Source organism: Lepidochelys kempii, chromosome 6, assembly GCF_965140265.1.
Source record: "Lepidochelys kempii isolate rLepKem1 chromosome 6, rLepKem1.hap2, whole genome shotgun sequence".
Classification (NCBI taxonomy): Eukaryota; Metazoa; Chordata; order Testudines; family Cheloniidae; genus Lepidochelys; species Lepidochelys kempii.
Window position 1 is genome coordinate 34,776,464 of NC_133261.1, and position 19,115 is coordinate 34,795,578.

At 38.1% G+C, this 19,115-nt stretch overlaps 1 protein-coding gene across 15 annotated transcripts in view; it reads right to left on the reverse strand.

Annotated features, from left to right (window-relative positions):
* The window catches only part of STK33 (serine/threonine kinase 33), a 99,225-nt gene that overhangs the window by 50,756 nt on the left and 29,354 nt on the right, over positions 1-19,115 (reverse strand). For 3 of the 15 annotated variants that reach the window (XM_073347491.1, XM_073347490.1, XM_073347492.1), the window contains exons 2-4: positions 14,778-14,867; positions 13,091-13,236; positions 4,058-4,357 (exon numbers count right to left, since the gene is read on the reverse strand). In XM_073347491.1, the coding sequence (XP_073203592.1) occupies positions 4,058-4,267 (210 nt within the window). In that variant the 5' untranslated portion in view covers positions 4,268-4,357; positions 13,091-13,236; positions 14,778-14,867. Of the gene's footprint in view, positions 1-296; positions 462-4,057; positions 4,358-9,820; positions 9,884-12,469; positions 12,509-13,090; positions 13,237-14,777; positions 14,868-19,115 lie in introns of those variants that run through there. The other 12 variants (XM_073347495.1, XM_073347499.1, XM_073347497.1 and 9 more) reach the window with 8 other exon arrangements.

Consider the following 19,115-nt stretch of genomic DNA (forward strand, 5'->3'; position numbering starts at 1 on the left):
AGGGGTTTCAACCACTCACTTAAGATGTGGGAGACCCAGATTCAAGTCCCTAGTCTGAATCTATTGGCTATTCTGAGTGGGTCTCTCAGTCTCTCCTATTACAGCTATTCCACTTCGTATAAATAAATATTTATTGGGCCAGAGAGAGAGAAAGGGAGAGAGACGGACTACAGCCCAGTGGTTAGAGCACTCACCTGGGATGTAGTAAATTCGGATTGAAGTTCCTGTTCCAATAAATATTTAATTATTGATACAAAGTGGGACAGCTCCAACAGGAGAGATTGAGAAAGACCCACCTCAGAAAACCAAATAGTCTGGTGGGTAGGGCATACATCTGGGATATGGAAGATCCATGCTCAAGTCCCTGGTCTGAATCAGCATATTCCGGGATGGTGCACTCTCTCTTCTTAGAAAAACTTGAAAAGGTCTTGGTTTCCTCCCAGTACCGAACAGGAAAATTTCTGAAATCTCAAAAAAGTTAATGCAATGAGCAAACCATTTCCTGCCCAGTTCTAGATCCTAGCAATTTGATTCTCAATCATTTAATTTCTTGGGTGGTAGAGTACAGGAGTGCCACAGACACATTTAAATCTTTTGTGGAGGTAAACATTACAGCCATTCGCCAAAATTAATGACCAAGGCAAGCACTTAAGTACTTAGCTGTAGACATGCATTGATGTCAGTCATACTAGTCACATACTTGAAGGCAAGTACTTACTCATGTGCCCAAAGTTAAACATGTGCCTGTGTGCTTTACTAAATTGAGACCTGAATGAAGAGGTCATAACACTCTTAAACAGAGGAAAAAGAAAAGGAGTACTTGTGGCACCTTAGAGACTAACATATTTATTAGAGCATAAGCTTTCGTGAGCTACAGCTCACTTCATCCGATGCATACAGTCAGAGGAGTTTAACTATGTTTAAAAATGATTGTGTGTTGGGGACAGAGCCGTCCTTAGGATTTATGGGTCCTATGCAGTATTATTGAACTGGTGCCCTTATGCCTGATGGCAACCTGGGCTCACATGTGTATTTTAGATAAAGGTGGTCTTTTGAAGGATTTATTTAAAAAAATAAATGTCTGAAGATCCAAGCATTTAAGGCTAAAGATGAATACTCAGATTGTGCATTTAAAAATCTATGGAACGATTTTTTAGAGATGTGATTTTATAATCTTCAGCAACACACTACCAAAATATTTTTAAAGCAAATTTTAAACTAAGGTCCTGTACACTAACATGTTCTGAGTAAATATTATAGTAATCCACAACTGTTTTTGTCACTAAATTCAGGCATTGACAGTATATACCTGGGGGTTGGCTGTTAAATGGCTTCATTACCACTTGAATGGCTCTTTAACGAAAAGAAAAGGAGGACTTGTGGCACCTTAGAGACTAACAAACTTATTTGAGCATAAGCTTTCGCGAAAGCTTATGCTCAAATAAATTTGTTAGTCTCTAAGGTGCCACAAGTCCTCCTTTTCTTTTTGCGGATACAGACTAACACGGCTGCTACTCTGAAACCTGTCATTATGCAAGGCTCTTTAACAGTTTCAATGTTGTGCTAATAGGTCTGGCAGGCTGGAAGCCTTTTTCACTTTTAAGTACTAGATCCCCTCCGGAGAAAGACTCACCAGGCTGCAGCAACCAGCTGTGGTGGGAGCCTGCAGCAAGGGTCAGAACAGGGATAGGAAGAAGCGGACGGGTGGACACTAAGACCCAGGGGTGCCCCAAATTTTCAGGTACCCTACTCAGCCGCGTATGCTGCATATGCCTAAGGACAGCCCTGGTTGGGGACACAAAAATTCTTCTCATATAGCTGGTGACTGAATAGGAGTGAAATAGCGATGAATGCAGGCCTTAGTATGAATGGTCCAACAAGTGCCCTTGACTTTCCTGGTCATAAACTGACCTACAGAAACAGCTTCAAGTGGTAACAACTCATTTTACTCATATACTAAGGTGATGGACACCATATAAATGCTTGTTATAAATAAAATAAATAATTATCTGCAATAATTATGCCTGAAAAGAAAAATATGCTTTCAATTGATGAGATATGTTACAAAATTGTTTGAAATAAAGTACTGTTATGTGAATCTGATACTGAATTAAAAAATAGAAAGGGTTTCTTATATTTTAAAAGATGATCGCCATTCTCATGCAATTTCCTCATTTATTTTCAAGCACCACATAACTCCTGGCAGGCCTAGCATTGGATATTTCCTCTATACCTGTGGCCAAATAGTCACTATAGGTTTACCATATATACAATTGCTATTTCTAACAGAGATTATTCTACAATATTATCAGATACTCTATACTATTTAAGTAGTGAGGGAATAACTGAGGCTGAATGTATTTTAGCTTTCTTTGCTAAACACATTTCCTGTTTTGTCCCCCCACTTACAGAAATGCTGGAAAAAAGTCACCGATGGTATCTTCAGATATGACTGATTTAAGAGGATACTGAGTTTGTGTCTATCAATTTAGAAGTGTTTCTTTAAAGGGGACCCATTTATGTTAATATATTTCAAATGGTGGATTTTCTTCTGGCATTCAGTTTTAAGTGCTTTTTCATTTTATTCTTTTCAGATCTATATTTAATACAAACTCCTCCAATAAAAGCTTTTAAAGCTTCCAGTTGTACAATTTTAGAACCTTCAGTATTAGAGAGATTATGTTCTGAGATAAATATGTCCCCAATAAATGCATTAACTACTGCAGGAACAATACTTAAAGAAAGAAATTCTGTACATCAATAAGAATGGCCTAAAGAGAAATTAAAGACAGACAGTCAAGTTAAAAACCATATTTTGTCTGAATTTTTTACCTACTATTATACAGCATATAATTATTATGTACTATTAAAACATTTAAGATTACTATAATTGAAAGAGATTAGAGGGGAAAATAAACTGACCAACATATTCAAACCTGGATGCCTAAAGGTTCCTACATCAAAAGCCTGATTTTCAAATGTGCACACAACAGTTCTATCGATTTCAAGGGGGAATTTGTGAGTACTCAGCTCTTCTGAAAATTAGACCACTTCTATTTAAAGCCTTGATTCAACAAAAGCTATTAAGCATGTGCCTTAGTCCGTCCTTGTTCAGGATGTGATTCAACAAACCATCCTTTAGCAAAGAACTTCAGCTTCTGCTTTACTGAATTGGGTCAAGGAGGCCTACATATGGAGTTTTCTAGATTGTTTACTACATGCATTACCAGCACCTCATTTACAGTTAATTTCACTGTATAATCTAACAGACACATTTCTTAGGGCTACAATGTAATTTGTCTCAGAGTACTACAACTCCTTGGCCTATCTCTTAGGGAGGTGGGGAAAAAAAAAGTCCTCTAGAACAAGGGTTTACTCATCATTTGTTTACAACTTAGGTTAAAAATGATATAATTCTGTATTCATATGGTATAATCTTCAATCTGAGTTAAATGTACATCATAGTATATGAATAACTTAGCACTTATAAACCACTTTGCAGTTTCAAAGCATTAACTAATTAATCCCATTAAATCCATTTAATATGTAACCTTTTCATGTCTCTTGAGGTAAGATATTAACACTACATTTCCTTCAAAAGAAAAAAAATCAGGAATTTACATGTTTTAATATATTAGATTAATTTGTTCTGCAAATTTTCTACTAAAAGTATTAGATTTTTTTTAATAGTGAAACAGCTTCTTCCGTATAATTGGTCCTATATAGATATGGTCAAGCACAATGTGTTACTTCATACTCTTCTCAAGCTATCCAAAATTTCTAGAGAACCAAGATTTTTTTAAAACCATTGCAGATTGTTACATGCAGTATATAAGAGCTAGGAATTATTATTATTATTAGGTACAAGGCTTCAAAAACATTGTGAACAGGGAAGATGTTTTAGAATGTAGTTAGAATCTGGGCCATTCTACTATACACGCTTATGAGGGCACACTGGGAAATACAGTCCTATTTGTTCAAGCAGAAATGAGCACTAATTATTATGAAATAAAACCTTGGTGGAAAGGAATGGTATCTCTAAACCCAATCTGCTCACCTCTGTTACAAGAGAGATTTGTTCCTCTGACTGGTGACGCAAGGTGTCATCATGGGAACTTGAAAACTCAGATCTCTCTAGCAGAGCACTTCCGGAGCACACTGGACCCTTGTTGCAACTGGGGCAAAAAAATACAACACCACTTGGTTGAAATGAAGCAGAGCACTTGATGCATTTTATGGTCTTCTTGCCCTGGCTGAGATCAGTCATCTGTTCAGTGTTGTAGAACTTGTTGTGCAAATTAAATGGTAGCACAAAGACTGGCAGGAATGTGTCCACTGTTGAAGGAAGAACAAAAAGCTGAGGAGAAGAAGGGGAAGGTCACAATTAGTGAATTTGTGGCACAAACTTATGTTCTGATTATGAATGTCTGCCACACTGAGAAGGAACTAGACTGGTACAACACAATATACTGGTTTGTACAGCAGATCTGCAAAAACAGACGTTGTAGTTAAGAAAATTTTCCTTCAGCTTTTCTTCTCACGCTTGGCACATTGAGGGAATCATAGAAATTGGAGATGGGAAAAATAAATTCCTGATTACCAATGCAAGATTGTTTTCCACATTTATTTTCTAGTTGTTTCTTTTTCATAAATGGGATATAACACATTTGTTAAAATACTTCAAAATACTTAATTAAACCTAACTAATTGTAATTGGCATATTTATATTCTTATTTTGACAAATAAAATATGCAGAATTTTCAAATATTGTGTGCAGAATTTTTAATTTTTTGGCACAGAATTCCCCCAGGAGTAACTACTACCGGGGAAAGGGGCATGAAGGAGGGCTATAATGGTGGTCATGAAATAGTTTTGCTCACTTAAAAGATAAATATTTTGCTCATTTTTTTAGAAAGGGCCAACATTAAATGTTATTCTACATTTCCTGCCTGGTTCATGGTTTTTGCAAGCTGGCATACTGTGGAATGGTGCTTATCGGATTAGTCTCCTTTCTCGGCTGATCAGTGAACTGAAGGATAAATTTCTGGTTAACATTATCAATTAAACTATGCAGAAAAGGAGGGATATGGTTTTACAAAACCTTCATGGATCTTTCTATCTGGCAAAAACAAACCAGAGGAAATAGTTTAAAAAGTGGAACAGAAAAAGAAAAAAGAAAAGGACCTGCTGCTACTGTAAATCAAAGTACTTCCAACAGTGGAAAACACTGATCCTACGATTGGCTTCTTGCCTGAGACTTCTTTTTCCATACACTTTAATCATGTTCAAAGAGTCATGTGACCTTCCATGCAGCCTTTAGTATATCAGTAGAACAGGCCAAGACAGGCCAGCCCTAAAAAGTTTCCGATGCTTTATTAGTCCCTTAAACTACAGGCTATTGCAGGGGATCTGATCAGTCAATTAGAGATGAACAATAAGTGACAGAGAGCTTTATTTATCACAAGTAGAAAAATGAGAAAGGCAAAAGGGGAATCCATGGGACAGCAATCCTAGTGCACACAGGGTGTGACATTACACTCCATATTCTTTATGGAAATATGCTTATGATATGATATGACATAACTGAGATGTACTTCATGCAAGCTGGCTCATGTAAGATATCACTGGAAAGGTTATGATTTACTGGATGCGATTATCCAATTTGCATGCCTGTATCATTTCTGCATCTGAAGTTAGGAATATTGACTATGTATCTCTATTTCAAATGGGCTACTTTGGGCATCATCCCCCAACTAGCCCTTCAGGTACAAAAATGAGAAAGCCAGACTGTGCTAATGGCCCATTGGCAGAAACAATGGACTGTAAAAGAGCTTAGTCTTCCTGTGGATGCTCCAGACAACCTAAGAGCAATGGTGGCCACAGCCCTGCAGAGAAATGGGTTCGAGTCACCTGGTACTGAATACCCCACCTCCCCTTTTGGAATGCAAGTAGGGTAACCAGACAGCAAGTGTGAAAAATCAGGATGGGGGTTGGGGGTAATAGGAGCCTATATAAGAAAAAGACCCAAAAATCGGGACTGTCCCTATAAAATCGGGACATCTGGGCACCCTAAATGCAAGTGGTTTTCCATTGGAAGACAAAGCATTCCTGCCTTACACAAGAGCTATGTAAGGCAGGGGAGTGACATTATCAGGGTTCTCCTCTGCTTCCCCACCCAAAGAGACACTGAAAAACACTGGAAGCAAGAACAGAACTGGGGGGAGAAGGGTTAAACCCAAGCTGGAAGGGCATCTAGCTTGTCAGTAATAATACCTGAGGTGAGACCAGTGCAGCTGCCTTTCAAGACTGTCTGTAATCTGCCTGCAACAATATCTAGTGTGAAAAATTACTATTTCTAACCAATTTCTTTAGCGAAACAAGCTTAGTTTGTGTATTTTGTTTTATTTGCTTAGTAATCTGCTTTGTTCTGTTTGCTATCTTTTAACCACTTAAAATTCACTTTTTGTAGTTAATAAACATATTTCTTGTTTATCATATAACCCTGTTTGTGCAATGCATATTTGGGGGAGGGGAGCGGGTAAGAGGCTGTTCATTACTTCCTCCACATTGAGGGAGGAGGCGGATTTCATAATATACCTTTGGGTCTACACTCCAAGAGAGGTAGACACCTGAGTGCTGGGGCAAGTCCCTTAAGTGGAGTCTTCCCAGAGCTGATCTCAGTATCTGTGTCGTTCTGCAGTTGGGTGTGGCCCTGCCTGTATGTGTGCTAGAGGAGGCTTAAAAGCCTAGCTCAGCAAGACAGGTAAAAAGGGAGCCCAGGCTGGCAAAACAGGCGGGCTCAGTGGTACCTCAGCACATCAGGTGGCATCTTGAAGGGGGGCAAGCTGTCACACAGGGTAGTTGTTAGATTTATCTAGTCTCTACTCTTACCAATAAAAACAAAACATAAGGATTTAAGATTCAAACTCCTAATTTAAAAATATAATGTATTCACATCCTCAAATACTCTAACACACAATTCCTGACATTAATATCAGCTCCTGTTTCTACCAAATTATGAAAAATGTAAGTTTTATATAACTGAAAAAGCTTTTGTGGAGAAAGGAGAGAAATTGTGTGGGTTTTTTTTAACTATAGCAGGGCAATAGGGTACATGTGGTGCAAATTGGGAAATAGCAGAGGGAGAAGAAAAAGTAAATAATTCACATGTGAGTATGCTAGCAACAGGCACCTAGAAGCATAAGGAACGTTTTTCTCATATACTTGTAGCTGTCTATTTTTGCCACTGTGAATTAAAAGTGTGATCAAAGCACAATCTGAATGTACTTTTCCTTTACAACTCAAAAGTGTTTTTAAGTGCTTTTGATCAAAGTTAACAACTGTGAGGGATCCAGGAGAGACTGGAACTCAGGGATACATACAATTGCTATTTGGCAAGGCAGGTATATTAATAGCCACTTTTTCTATTTGTGAAAACAGGAATGTTCACACACTTGAAATTTCAGCTTTCTAGTGGGTAAAAGTATTAACTTCTATTTCTCACAGGCCATGAAATATTGGACCTTAAATACGCATCTCATGAATATGTTGCATTTTCTTTTACTTCAATTTCAACATGATTTTAGCAGCTATGGTACTCAGATTTTCAATGTTATTTAAGCTGCTAAAATCATGTTGGAAATTTCAATGCTATTGCTTATTAATCTCCAATCTGAGCAGATCTGCTTCTAAACCTCACAACTGCAAACCCAACAATAACCGACTTCCTCTGTGGCCTCAAGAAAGTCATTTCACTTCTCTGCCTCATTTTCCTTATCTGTTAAATTAAGATGATTCTACTTCCCATACGACATTGTTGTCAGTGTTTGGTAAATGTTAATGTCTGCAAAATACTTTAAACAGAAAGTGCAATACAGGTGCTATATTATTATTTTGACGTGCTATTGTTATTTTATCTGTAATATGACAGCACCTAGAAAACCCAAATTACTTACTAAGACACATTCTAGTGAACCCGCAAATACTTTTAGGTTCAATATGTTTTTCTTAATTCTGGTACTGGGGCATTCATTAAAAAGAGAAGAACTAAATCCTTGCCCCTTGCTAATGAAAAACCTATCAGATGTTCAAAATAAAGCTAGCAATAATCATAGCTAGCATACTCTCAGCAGGATGACCCAAGCCAACAGAGAAGTTGACAGAAATCTTGTTCTCTGAAGCACTGAACAGGAAAAAAATAAAATGCATCTAGTAGCATTTGTTTACCAGTCTGTGATCATGCACTGCAAAGCTGATCCTGCCAATTAATCAAGTAATATATAAGCATGCATAGAAGGATATTTGCATTCATGAGTAGCTACGGGGGTACTTAGTAATACATACTGTATGTACGCCTACAGAAAAGACCGTCCAACTCTGTTTTAAAATTAATGTGAAAGTGGCATTTTTATAATAGACACCAACATAACTTCTCCCCTACTTACTAGCCATTTTTCTTAGAGGCTTGCAATTTTCTTCTTTCATCTTGGCTCCTTTGTAGGCAGCACAGGTAGAATGTTAGACCAAGAAGGTGAAGCACTTCTATATTACATTGTACCAAATCTTTAAACAGGTTCACTATCAGTAATTCACAGCCGTAAAAGTACAACGTGTAAAAAATACCATTAAACCTGGTGAAAGCAGGCCATCCAATATTTTTAATTGAGCAGGTTAAATTATCACACTTAAGAGATACGCCGAAGCACTTTTAGGTGCTATTACTACTCACAACCAATTTTTCTAGGACAACAAAAGCCAAATTAAAATAACCACAGACAAATCCTGTCATTGATTCCCCTGATCTATAACAGACAGTCAGGACATGACTCTTGAACTGGAAGATTGTCTATTTATAGTGCAATATACTTATTGTCTACTTACAGTGCAAGTGAAGATTGTCTATTTATAGTGCAACCCTTTGTTGTTAATTTGACTATTTTGGTGTCATCATAATTTTGTTTAAAAAACTGTTAACTGAGCCAAACAAGTGGCTCAGATTGATGCATACACACATCTGTTTGTCTGGTTTTGAAATGAAGTGCACTGTAGTACCAAGTAAAAGGTTAGGTTTGGGAGCAACACTTTGGTTCCAAGTTTACAAAACCAGAGAGACCAGACAAATTGTTGATATCTCTGACAGGATGGTTTTGCTCTTTAACAGTCTGTCTTTTTTATGTTGTCCCACTGGAATTCTGTTCTTCCCTGTGTTTTTTGTTTTGTTTTGTGTGGTGTGAGTGTGATATGAAGTGTGCAGTGTAGACAGGTTTTTTTAATCCCATCAGTCACTGCAGTGTTCTTCTTATCCTTCCCAGAAAATAAGGAAAAATGGCAAATACATCCTCCTGTGTAAAAGCTAATGGCGGTGGTCAAGTTGCTAATGACTGGAACAGCCATGTCAGCCAAGCCCTGGGGTACAGGAACAGGAAAAAATGCAGAAATCTCAAGAGAAAGGAAACTACCCATAAAAGTTTTCGTTCAGAGCTGACTAGTGGCCATGAAATTATTCTGGGCTAAGATCCCATTTTCATTATTTAGGGTAACTTTGTTGTGTCTGGGTACATTTTGGTTTTGGTTCATTTCTCTATGGTGAGGTAGAGATAGATATAAAAATTCTATTTTTTTTTCTGGAGCACCCATTTTCTTTATAAGCCACCACCACTTGGTCTCTGTGACCATGATATCTTTGGATTTCAAAAGACAAAAGACCATTGTCTAAGTGCTGCTTACAAAGTGATTGTTGAAGCAGTATTAACTGCAGCCCAAGATGACTGCTGAAGCAGCATTATCTGCAGCCTTAGCAGAGGCTATGTATTCCACCCACCTATAGTGAGTAACCCAAGGATACAGGTGATAGTATTATGGCAGGGGACAGGATCGACACTTTGGGGAGAAGGAAATCATTGGCCTCAGCTCACCATCTACAGCTATAGAGAAAAACAAAGAAGAAAACTCAAAAAGAGGGGGAAATGATTAGCCATAGCAAGCCAAAGCAACTACACCTACCAGAAACTAATTTTATCTTATTAGAGTACTGCTTTTCACATACATGCCAGATATGGAAATATTTCTCTTCAGCACCTACTTATTAACTATGCTTGCAAGTGTGCTTGTTACTGTCCAAAAATGACAATACTTTAACTCCAACTTAAAATATAAAGAATGCAACATTCAGCCACACAAAGCAATGGAGTGGATCGACCACACAGGCACAAATGAATAATTAACTCGGAGATATCAACTAATAACTTTTCTCCTACAAAGTGTTACTGTCTGTTGTTTTATTTAAAGTACATAATCATGTCAATTTTTTGTCTGCAGAGATAAAACATTTTAGGGTGCAATGTTAAGCATTCCCCAAATATCCAGAGAAGAATAATCTGGAAGTCCAACCAAAAATGAAAGCCATCATCTAGACCAGGGGTGGGCAAACTTTTTGGCCCCAGGGCCACACTGGGGTGCAAAACTATATGAAGGGCCAGGTAGGGAAGGCTGTGCCTCCCCAAACAGCCTGGCCCCCACCCCCTATCCCGCCCCGACTGCCCCCCTCAGAATCCACCCACCCCCCGCTCCTTGTCCCCTGATGGGACCCCCGCCCATAACCGCCCCCCAGGACCCTCCCATGTAACCCCCCTCCCCACCCCAAGAACCTCTGTCCTATCCAACCGCCCCTGTTCCCCTTCCCAACCGCCACCCCCGAACCTCTGCCCCATCCAACTGCCCCCATCCTCTGACTGCCCCCTGGGATTCCCTGCCCCTTACCCAAGCCCCTTACCATGCTGCTCAGAGCAGCATGTCTAGCAGCTGCACTGCCTGGCCAGAGCTAGACATGCTGCTGCTCTACGCTGGAGGAATGTGCAGACCGCCGCCCAGAGCGCTGCCCGTGTGGCGGCGTGGCTGCAAGGGAGGGGGAACAGCAGGGGAGAGGCCGGGGGCTAGACTCCCCAGCCTGGAGCTCAGGGGCCGGGCAGGACAGTCCTGCAGGCCGGATGTGGCCCGCAGGCCGTAGTTTGCCCACCTCTGATCTAGACAAAAGAGCAGCACAGAGAACTGTCTGTCTCTTCTGGGCAGAGCTAATTGTTTTTAGAGATATCAAGCAGATGAGCTACTAACTTCTCTTGGTGAGAGAGAGAAACTTTTGAGCTTACACAGAGCTTTTCTTCAGGTCTGGAAAACACACTCAGAGGGTATGTCTACTCTGCAATTAGACACCCACGGCTGGCCTGTGCCAGCCGACTTGGGCTCATGAGGCTTGGGCTTAGGGGCTGTTTAACTGCAGTGTAGATTTTCGAGTTTGGGCTGCAGCCCGAGCTCTGGAACTCTTCCATTTCACAGGGTCCTAGAGCTCAGGCTCCAGCCAAAGCCCGAATATCTACACTGCAATTAAACAGCTCTTTAGCCTGAGTCAGCTGGCACAGACCAGCAGCTGGTTTTTAACTGCAGTGTAGACATACCCAGAGCATCACAGCTAAATACAAGGTGGAACAGACATCTCTATATCTGACCTATTGGTTCTCATCCTCAAAGTAAACCTGCACAACACTTTCAAAAGACAAGCCTGGGATCTTAAATTCATAACTTTGCTAGACCCTAAAAATCAGGGACTGAATAGACACTGGATTTATGGCTTACTACAACAATCTGTAACCACTAACAACCCCCTACAGCTGACTTCCCTCCCTTTCTTTCCCCCCTGACTGGAAGAGTGTTAACGGGACACTTTGCCTTGAATGGTCCCTTGAAATATGTGTTAGCTGCTTATGCTAAACTATCTGTTCTACCTTGTATTTAGCTGTGACACTCTGAGTACGTTTCCCAGACCTGAAGAAGAGCTCTGTTTCAGTTCGAAAGCTTGTCTCTCACCAACAGAAGTTGGTCTAATAAAAGATATGACATCACTCACCTTGTCTCTCTAATATCTTGGGACCAACACAGCTACAACCACACTGCATACACTAATAGTTTTTATGTGGTCACTGTTAAGTGCCTAAAAATTAAGGAGATTAGATAGAACTGAAGGAAAAATTTATAACAATGCAAATCTGGAATGGTTGTTCATTAAAAGCTTGTTACAGTGTTTTAGTAGAAGGTACTTTAAATATAAAAAAGCACCTAAAAGCAGTTATTCTTTATCCCTCTTTTGTTGTTGTTTTTGCTTTGTTTTACATCTCTGTTTTTCATACATACTCTAAAGATGGATTCAAAATTAACAAGATCAACTTTTTAACAAAACTATTAGAAAATACAACTACTTTATATTTTTGTACAGTAGTACCTTTTATTCAACAATCTCAAAAAACTGAAGGGGGAGATTTTCAAAGGCACAAATGTGAAATTGTTCCCAGTCACTGCTTATCAGTCAGTGAATAATCTTTTTTTTTCTGGCCATATTTTCACAAGTGATCTCTACATTTATCCCAGAAATTTCATCAATGCATTTTTTCAATCTGCAAAATTCCAACAATTCACTTACCATGTGCAAGTTTGAGTTTTGCATAGACAAATCATTGTGGGCAAAATACTAGAGCGACTTTCAAAAATGTCCCTTTGATCCCAATTCTGCCTTGTAATCCACACACAGACTGCTGAGCCTAAGTGGTTCAAAATGCAGAATGGAGGCTTAATATTAATCGCTGCAGACCTGATCTAAAGCCCACTGAAGTAAAGGGAAACACATTGATTTAAGGGGGCTTTGGATCCTGCCTTCAAGCTGTTCACATAATACTAAATTTACAGTTGCTTTGTCAGGAAAAACAAATAAGACTTATACCAGTCAATTTATAGCCTATGGATTTCTACATTGTTCTTGTAAAAAAATAAAAATAGAGAGTTTATTTCCTCCTGTTATAAACAAGTAACATCAGAAAACATGCATAAGCAAATAACTCAGAAAAGTACATAATGAACTTTTATCAGATAATCTTAGGGATAGCTTTAAAAACCAAACTGTCGAACCTCACCAGGCAGAAATGGATTGAAAAGGCAGGGAAAGAAGAATAAAAAAAGAAAACGGATACATGGAAAAAGTGGGCAAGAGACAAACTATGTAAACAGGTTATTTTTCCTTATCTGTGAGTTATATTTAAAAATGTACCCCAAAATGTTCATAAATTAAGGCCGTTCTTCCATGTCGGGATTCTGTTTGCCAAATCAAACCACTCACACTTCTTTTTTCAGTTTGTCACCAGAATTCTTCACTAGAATTACAGTCCTGCTATGTACAGTGAAGCTATGATGTTCCTATATTATAAATTACAGCAATATTCATAAATGTAATGCAGTAAGATTTTCTTTTATTTGTCATTTGCATGTATCAGGATACAGTAGTGTATGATATATTTAACTGGAATACCAAATAACTACTATATTTCAGAACATATCTATTTATTTAGCAAAGTACTTTTATTTAGTGAACATTATAGTTCGGTAATTGTATTCTATATCTGGACAAAATTGAAGAATATTTTGCAGATTACACACATTCTGCAGATTTGGGAAAGCATTTGACATTGGCAAGCATTGTAATACCAACAATAAGAGAGGGAAAGACATTTCAGGGACAGCACCAAGTTAACAGCATATTTTAATAGTTCTCATCTCAGTCAATTAAAAAATAATAATTTATAGGATGAAAGTTTTTGGCTGGTTAATACTTTGGAGTACCTAACTGTTTTCAAAAACAAATTTCCTATACTGGAGAAAAAAAATCTACATTACACAGACATGGTACAGTCCTCTGATACAGGTAACAATTAGGGTGATATTATTAATCAACTCTGCTATGAATTAGTTAACACAAAATTACTGAATCTATGGATTGTAAAAACCCACCCCAGAATAACTACAAATGCAAAACTTTCATTGACTGCAATATGAATTACTGCACCCCAATTTTCAATACAATTTATTCTTGTGTCGTCACTTATAAAAACATATTCTAGAACACTTCCAATTAGTCTACATATTCAAATACATGTAAAATATGTTGGTATCTGATTCAAACTGACTCTAAATTCAGCACTACAGCTAATGAATAATCAGGAATTCTAGTAACAAAGTCCAAGAAACTACAAGCAACTAAGATTGGTTATGATGCAATGAAAAATCAACTACTGTGTGCATTTAGCACAGTAGTGACCTTGAGTCCTCTATACCAAAATGTTGGTAGATACATGACAATTTTAACCACTACCCACAGAGGAATGCTATTTCTATAAGTGATTTTCATTAAAAGATGTGAAAATTCACCAATAAATTTCTTTGTTTGGTGGCTTCCTAAAAATCTTACAATAGAACCATAAAAACAATGAAACTAGATTCTGATTTCATTTACATTAATATAAACCTAGAGTAACTCCACTGAAGATAATAGAATTACTCTGGATTTACATCAACCTCACCAAGATTAAGATCTGGCCTAATATGATTAAAATTAGTAGAGCATAGAGCGCATCATTTGCTGATACCCTTGCCCAGGAAAAGGCAAGAAGCCTCAGGCATGCTATTGCTCGATTACACAATTTCATCAACAGGTTGAAGGGTTTAAAAGGTAGTTGAGAAGTGTGGAGGATTTCATTTTTCACAGGCAAAGGATCTTTTTCCTCAATTAAAAGGACACCATCATGTCATTTCTTCAAAGTTAAAAAAGTTTTGTCCTTTGTTTCTAAGAAGCTTGACAATAACATTTTCGCCCTGTATTTCCCCCCAAAAGTATTTTCCTTTTTAACTGGGGTTAAAATATAGTTGAATAGGTATTTTTGTTTAAGAATAAAGTACAGTACCTTATCATGCAAAAATATCCACAGAAACCAGCAACATTGATAATACCATCACAGGTCTGGTAACAGTGTTAATAGGTTCTGCTAAGGCAACTGACAGAAGACAAAATATTGTTTTAGTGCATCCCATAGAAACAGTGTCAATGATTTTATTTATATTTCTCAGTGATAATAAGCCAAATATCATGGTGCTCACTCTGATTTTAGTAAAGTTTTGACTGAGTAAAGAGTAATGGACTTATTACAGAAGTAGAGCAGTGGCTATATATTGAGATTAGGTCTTGTTTTTGCACTTCAGATAGGGTTTCAACCTCTTTGTTTTGCATGAGGAATACAGTATATTTACAGCACATAATCTGCGTGTAAAGACTGTATTTTCAAGGAAATATGTAATTTAGTTTATAAGTTAAAATTAATTGAAAATGAGACCTCTAAGATAACTTTCTCAGTTGTCTCACCTTTTGTAGAATTCTTTTTCCTAACTAATGAGTGATTCATTACTATTCATACTTTCCATATAGTTAAAACTCATTGCTAACGAGCGATTTATGCACATTTGTAGAAATTAGGATGCAGTTAAAATTGTTAATAATAGTTTCTTTCCCATTATATTCACTGTTCCCTTACTCAAAAAGGCCACCATTTCCCATAACTTACATTGGCACTGACGTGACGTAGTAAGACTGAATCTACTCATATGCTCAGTAAAGATTTTACTGAGGGAGAAGGGTAGTATGCCCTTAATAAAGATGGTACTGTCTCCCATTCTTATGATAGACCTAAAGTCATTAGCTGCTCTCAGGAAACATAGCCACGATTCCATTAAAACCTCCCCTCCTCAAAGTAGAACCACTAACCCAGGAACCTATCCTTGCAACAAAGCCCGTTGCCAACTGTGTCCACATATTGTTCAGGGGACACCATCATAGGGCCTAATCACATCAGCCACACTATCAGAGACCCGTTCACCTGCACATCTACCAAGGTGATATATGCCATCATGTGCCAACAATGCCCCTCTGCCATGTACATTGGCCAAACTGGACAGTCTCTATGTAAAAGAATAAATGGACACAAATCAGACGTCAAGAATTATAACATTCAAAAACCAGTCGGAGAACACCTCAATCTCTCTAGTCACTTGATTACAGACCTAAAAGTGGCAATTCTTCAACAAAAAAACTTCAAAAACAGACTCCAACAAGAGACTGCTGAATTGGAATTAATTTGCAAACTGTATACAATTAACTTAGGCTTGAAATAAAGACTGGGAGTGGATGGGTCATTACACAAAGTAAAACTATTTCCCCATGTTTATTCCCTCCCCCCGCTGTTCCTCAGACTTTCTTGTCAACTGCTGGAAATGGCCCACCTTGATTATCACTACAAAAGGTATTTTTCCCCACACCGCTCTCCTGCTGGTAATAGCTCACCTTACCTGATCACTCTCGTTACAGTATGTATGGTAACACCCATTGTTTCATGTTCTCTGTGTATATAAATCTCCCCACTGTATTTTCCACTGAATGCATCTGATGAAGTGATCTGTAGCTCACAAAAGCTTATGCTCAAATAAATTTGTTAGTCTCTAAGGTGCCACAAGTCCTCCTTTTCTTTTTGCGGATACAGACTAACACGGCTGCTACTCTGAAACCATATAAAGTCGTCTCCTATTTCCCATTGTCTTCAGTAGAACTTATGCATACCTCAATCTTCTTACCTGCTGATATTCAGCACAAGCAAACAATACACGACAATTGACCAAAATTTGGAACAACCAGGGTGGATACAAATAGATGATTTAAAAAACAAATTTTAAAATCAGATTTTTGTATTTAAATAGGATTTTTTTTTGATAAAATGCTTTTTGAGGAAAAAACCTATCTAAAGATAAAGAAACATTATAGCTCAAAGATATCTCACCATGGAATAGGGATTATAAATTCTAATTCTATAGTATGAGACAATATATTCATGTAATGTTTAAGAAGAGTTTCGTAAATAAATTCCAATAGTTCATGGATTAGGGACCCAATCTCATGCGGTTCCAGGGGCTTCTGTGTAGATTATTTAGGTTAATCTTTCTGTCTACCCATGGGAATCAGTGCTCAGTCTAGAAGGTGCTTAATTCTGCAGTTTTCAAACTGTGGATTTGTCTCTCCAGAGATAACATGCTTGTTAACAGCAAAAATGTTTTAAAATAAATATATAGAGGTGAGAAATAACAGACCTCAACCCTGTTGTCCCTCCGCAAATTTGTGTACACAGAGTCAATCCCTTACCTCTCTAAAAGTGCAAAGTTTCAAAAAGTTCAATGAATAGAAGATTGTTGGGGGCAGAATAGATCTGGACAAGGAGAAGTCTGGAGATAAATATGAGAAGGGAGGGGCAGGCAGTAGAAACAAAAGTAAAAATGCATGAGCAGCATATTCCAGAAGTCTTGAGGTCTTTCTGAGTGTAGCTTTCATTGATTTGAGATCTACCATACCATTCTCTCACTAGAAGGAAAAACCTATAATGGCAGCAGGCCACAAAAGACACCCAGTTTGGGAATATTTTAATGAAGTTCCTCTACCAGAGGGTAAGACAGGCATGAGTGCAAAATGCAAACAGTGCAACAAAGAAATGAAAGGCCTGGTTGCCCAAATGAAATAACATCATGAGAAGTGTTCCTTCTCAGGAGGAAGCTACACTGAAGATGATGAAAGGAACGTGTCTCAACATGCAGGATCTTCAGGTTGGTAAACGTTTTTATTTCACACTTCTTTCTTAAGGACTGCCTGTTTTCCTTCTGGACTATTCTTGAATTCTCATGTTTGAGCAAAAAATATAGTTGTTACTCTATAGATGTTACTATCATCTGAGATGCAGTTGAGATAAAAAATAAACAGCTGAAACAGGCAGATTTTCCTTTTACAATCTCACCTTTTAAGTAGTATTGAGTATCAGTGAATTCAATGAGTAATACTAAATGAGCAGTATGGTAATAATTAAATAACTGCATTGACTTATTTTGTTTAGGAGAATCCATCCCCAACGTACAGGGTTCTGAAGACTATCCACATTCAAGATCATCATTGCCATATAGTTTCAGAGTTATCTGCCAATGATAGTGTTTCAGTCATATCATGTACATCACATAGTCACAGTATATCACCCGTAGCAAAAAGAAAATAGAAATCTCCATCATCCAGAAACAACCATAGATAAGTTTGTGATAAAATCCAGCAGATTACAAAAAGAGGTAACTGATGAAAAAATAGCCCTGTTTGTTTATGCAACAAACTCTCCTTTCCGCATAATTGAGAACCCACACTTCATTATCATGGTTCACTCATTAAGACCAGGATACAGTCCACCCAACAGAACAGATGTTGCAGGCAAATTGCTGGATAAAGTGTATGAAAGAGAAATTGAGCAGTGTGCAAAAGGTCTAGAGGGTGAAATTGTTAACCTGAGTCTTGATGGGTGGAGCAATGTCTACAATGATCCTGTTGTATGTGCTTGTGTGACAACAGAAGGGAATGTCTTCCTTACAGAAACAATTGATACATCAGGAAATACACACACAGCAGAATACTTACAAGAAGTAGCAGTAAAAGCTATAACAAACTGTGGGGAAAAAATTCAAATGTCTAGTACGCAGCTTGGTCACAGACAAGGCTGCAAATGTATCCAAGATGAGAAGAAATTATCTAGAAGAGAGTCCCAAGCTAATAACATACAGTTGCAGTGCTCATTTGATGCACCTCCTAGCCAAAGACTTCAGTGTTCCAGAAATAAGGGCTAATGTTCCTGAAATTGCAAAATACTTCCGTAACAACCGCTTTGCAGCAACTGCTCTGAAAAAAGTGGGAGGAACCAAGCTAACTCTCCCACAAGACTCGGATGGAACTCAGTAGTGGACTGTTTTGAGCACTATATCAAGAACTGGCCTAATCTGATGATAGTTTGTGAACAAAATCGTGAAAAAATGGATGGCACTGTCACAGCCAAAGTTCTCAACATTGGGCTTAAGAGAAATGCTGAACACATGCTGAGTACCCGGAAGCCTATTTCTGTAGCCTTGAACAAAATGTGGGGAAATAGCTGTTTTATTGCTGACGCTATTGAAATTTGGAAGGAACTGAGTGAGATCTTAAAAAGAGAAATATGCAATGACAGAGTTAAATTTCAAGCATTAAAAAAAAAAAAGAATGGGACAAGCACTATCTCCAGCTCATTTTCTTGCAAATATTCTCCATACTCGGTACCAGGGTCAAACCTTAACTGCTGAAGAAGAGGAGTTGGCTATGACATGGACATCCAGCAACCATCCCTCCATAATGCCAACTACAATAA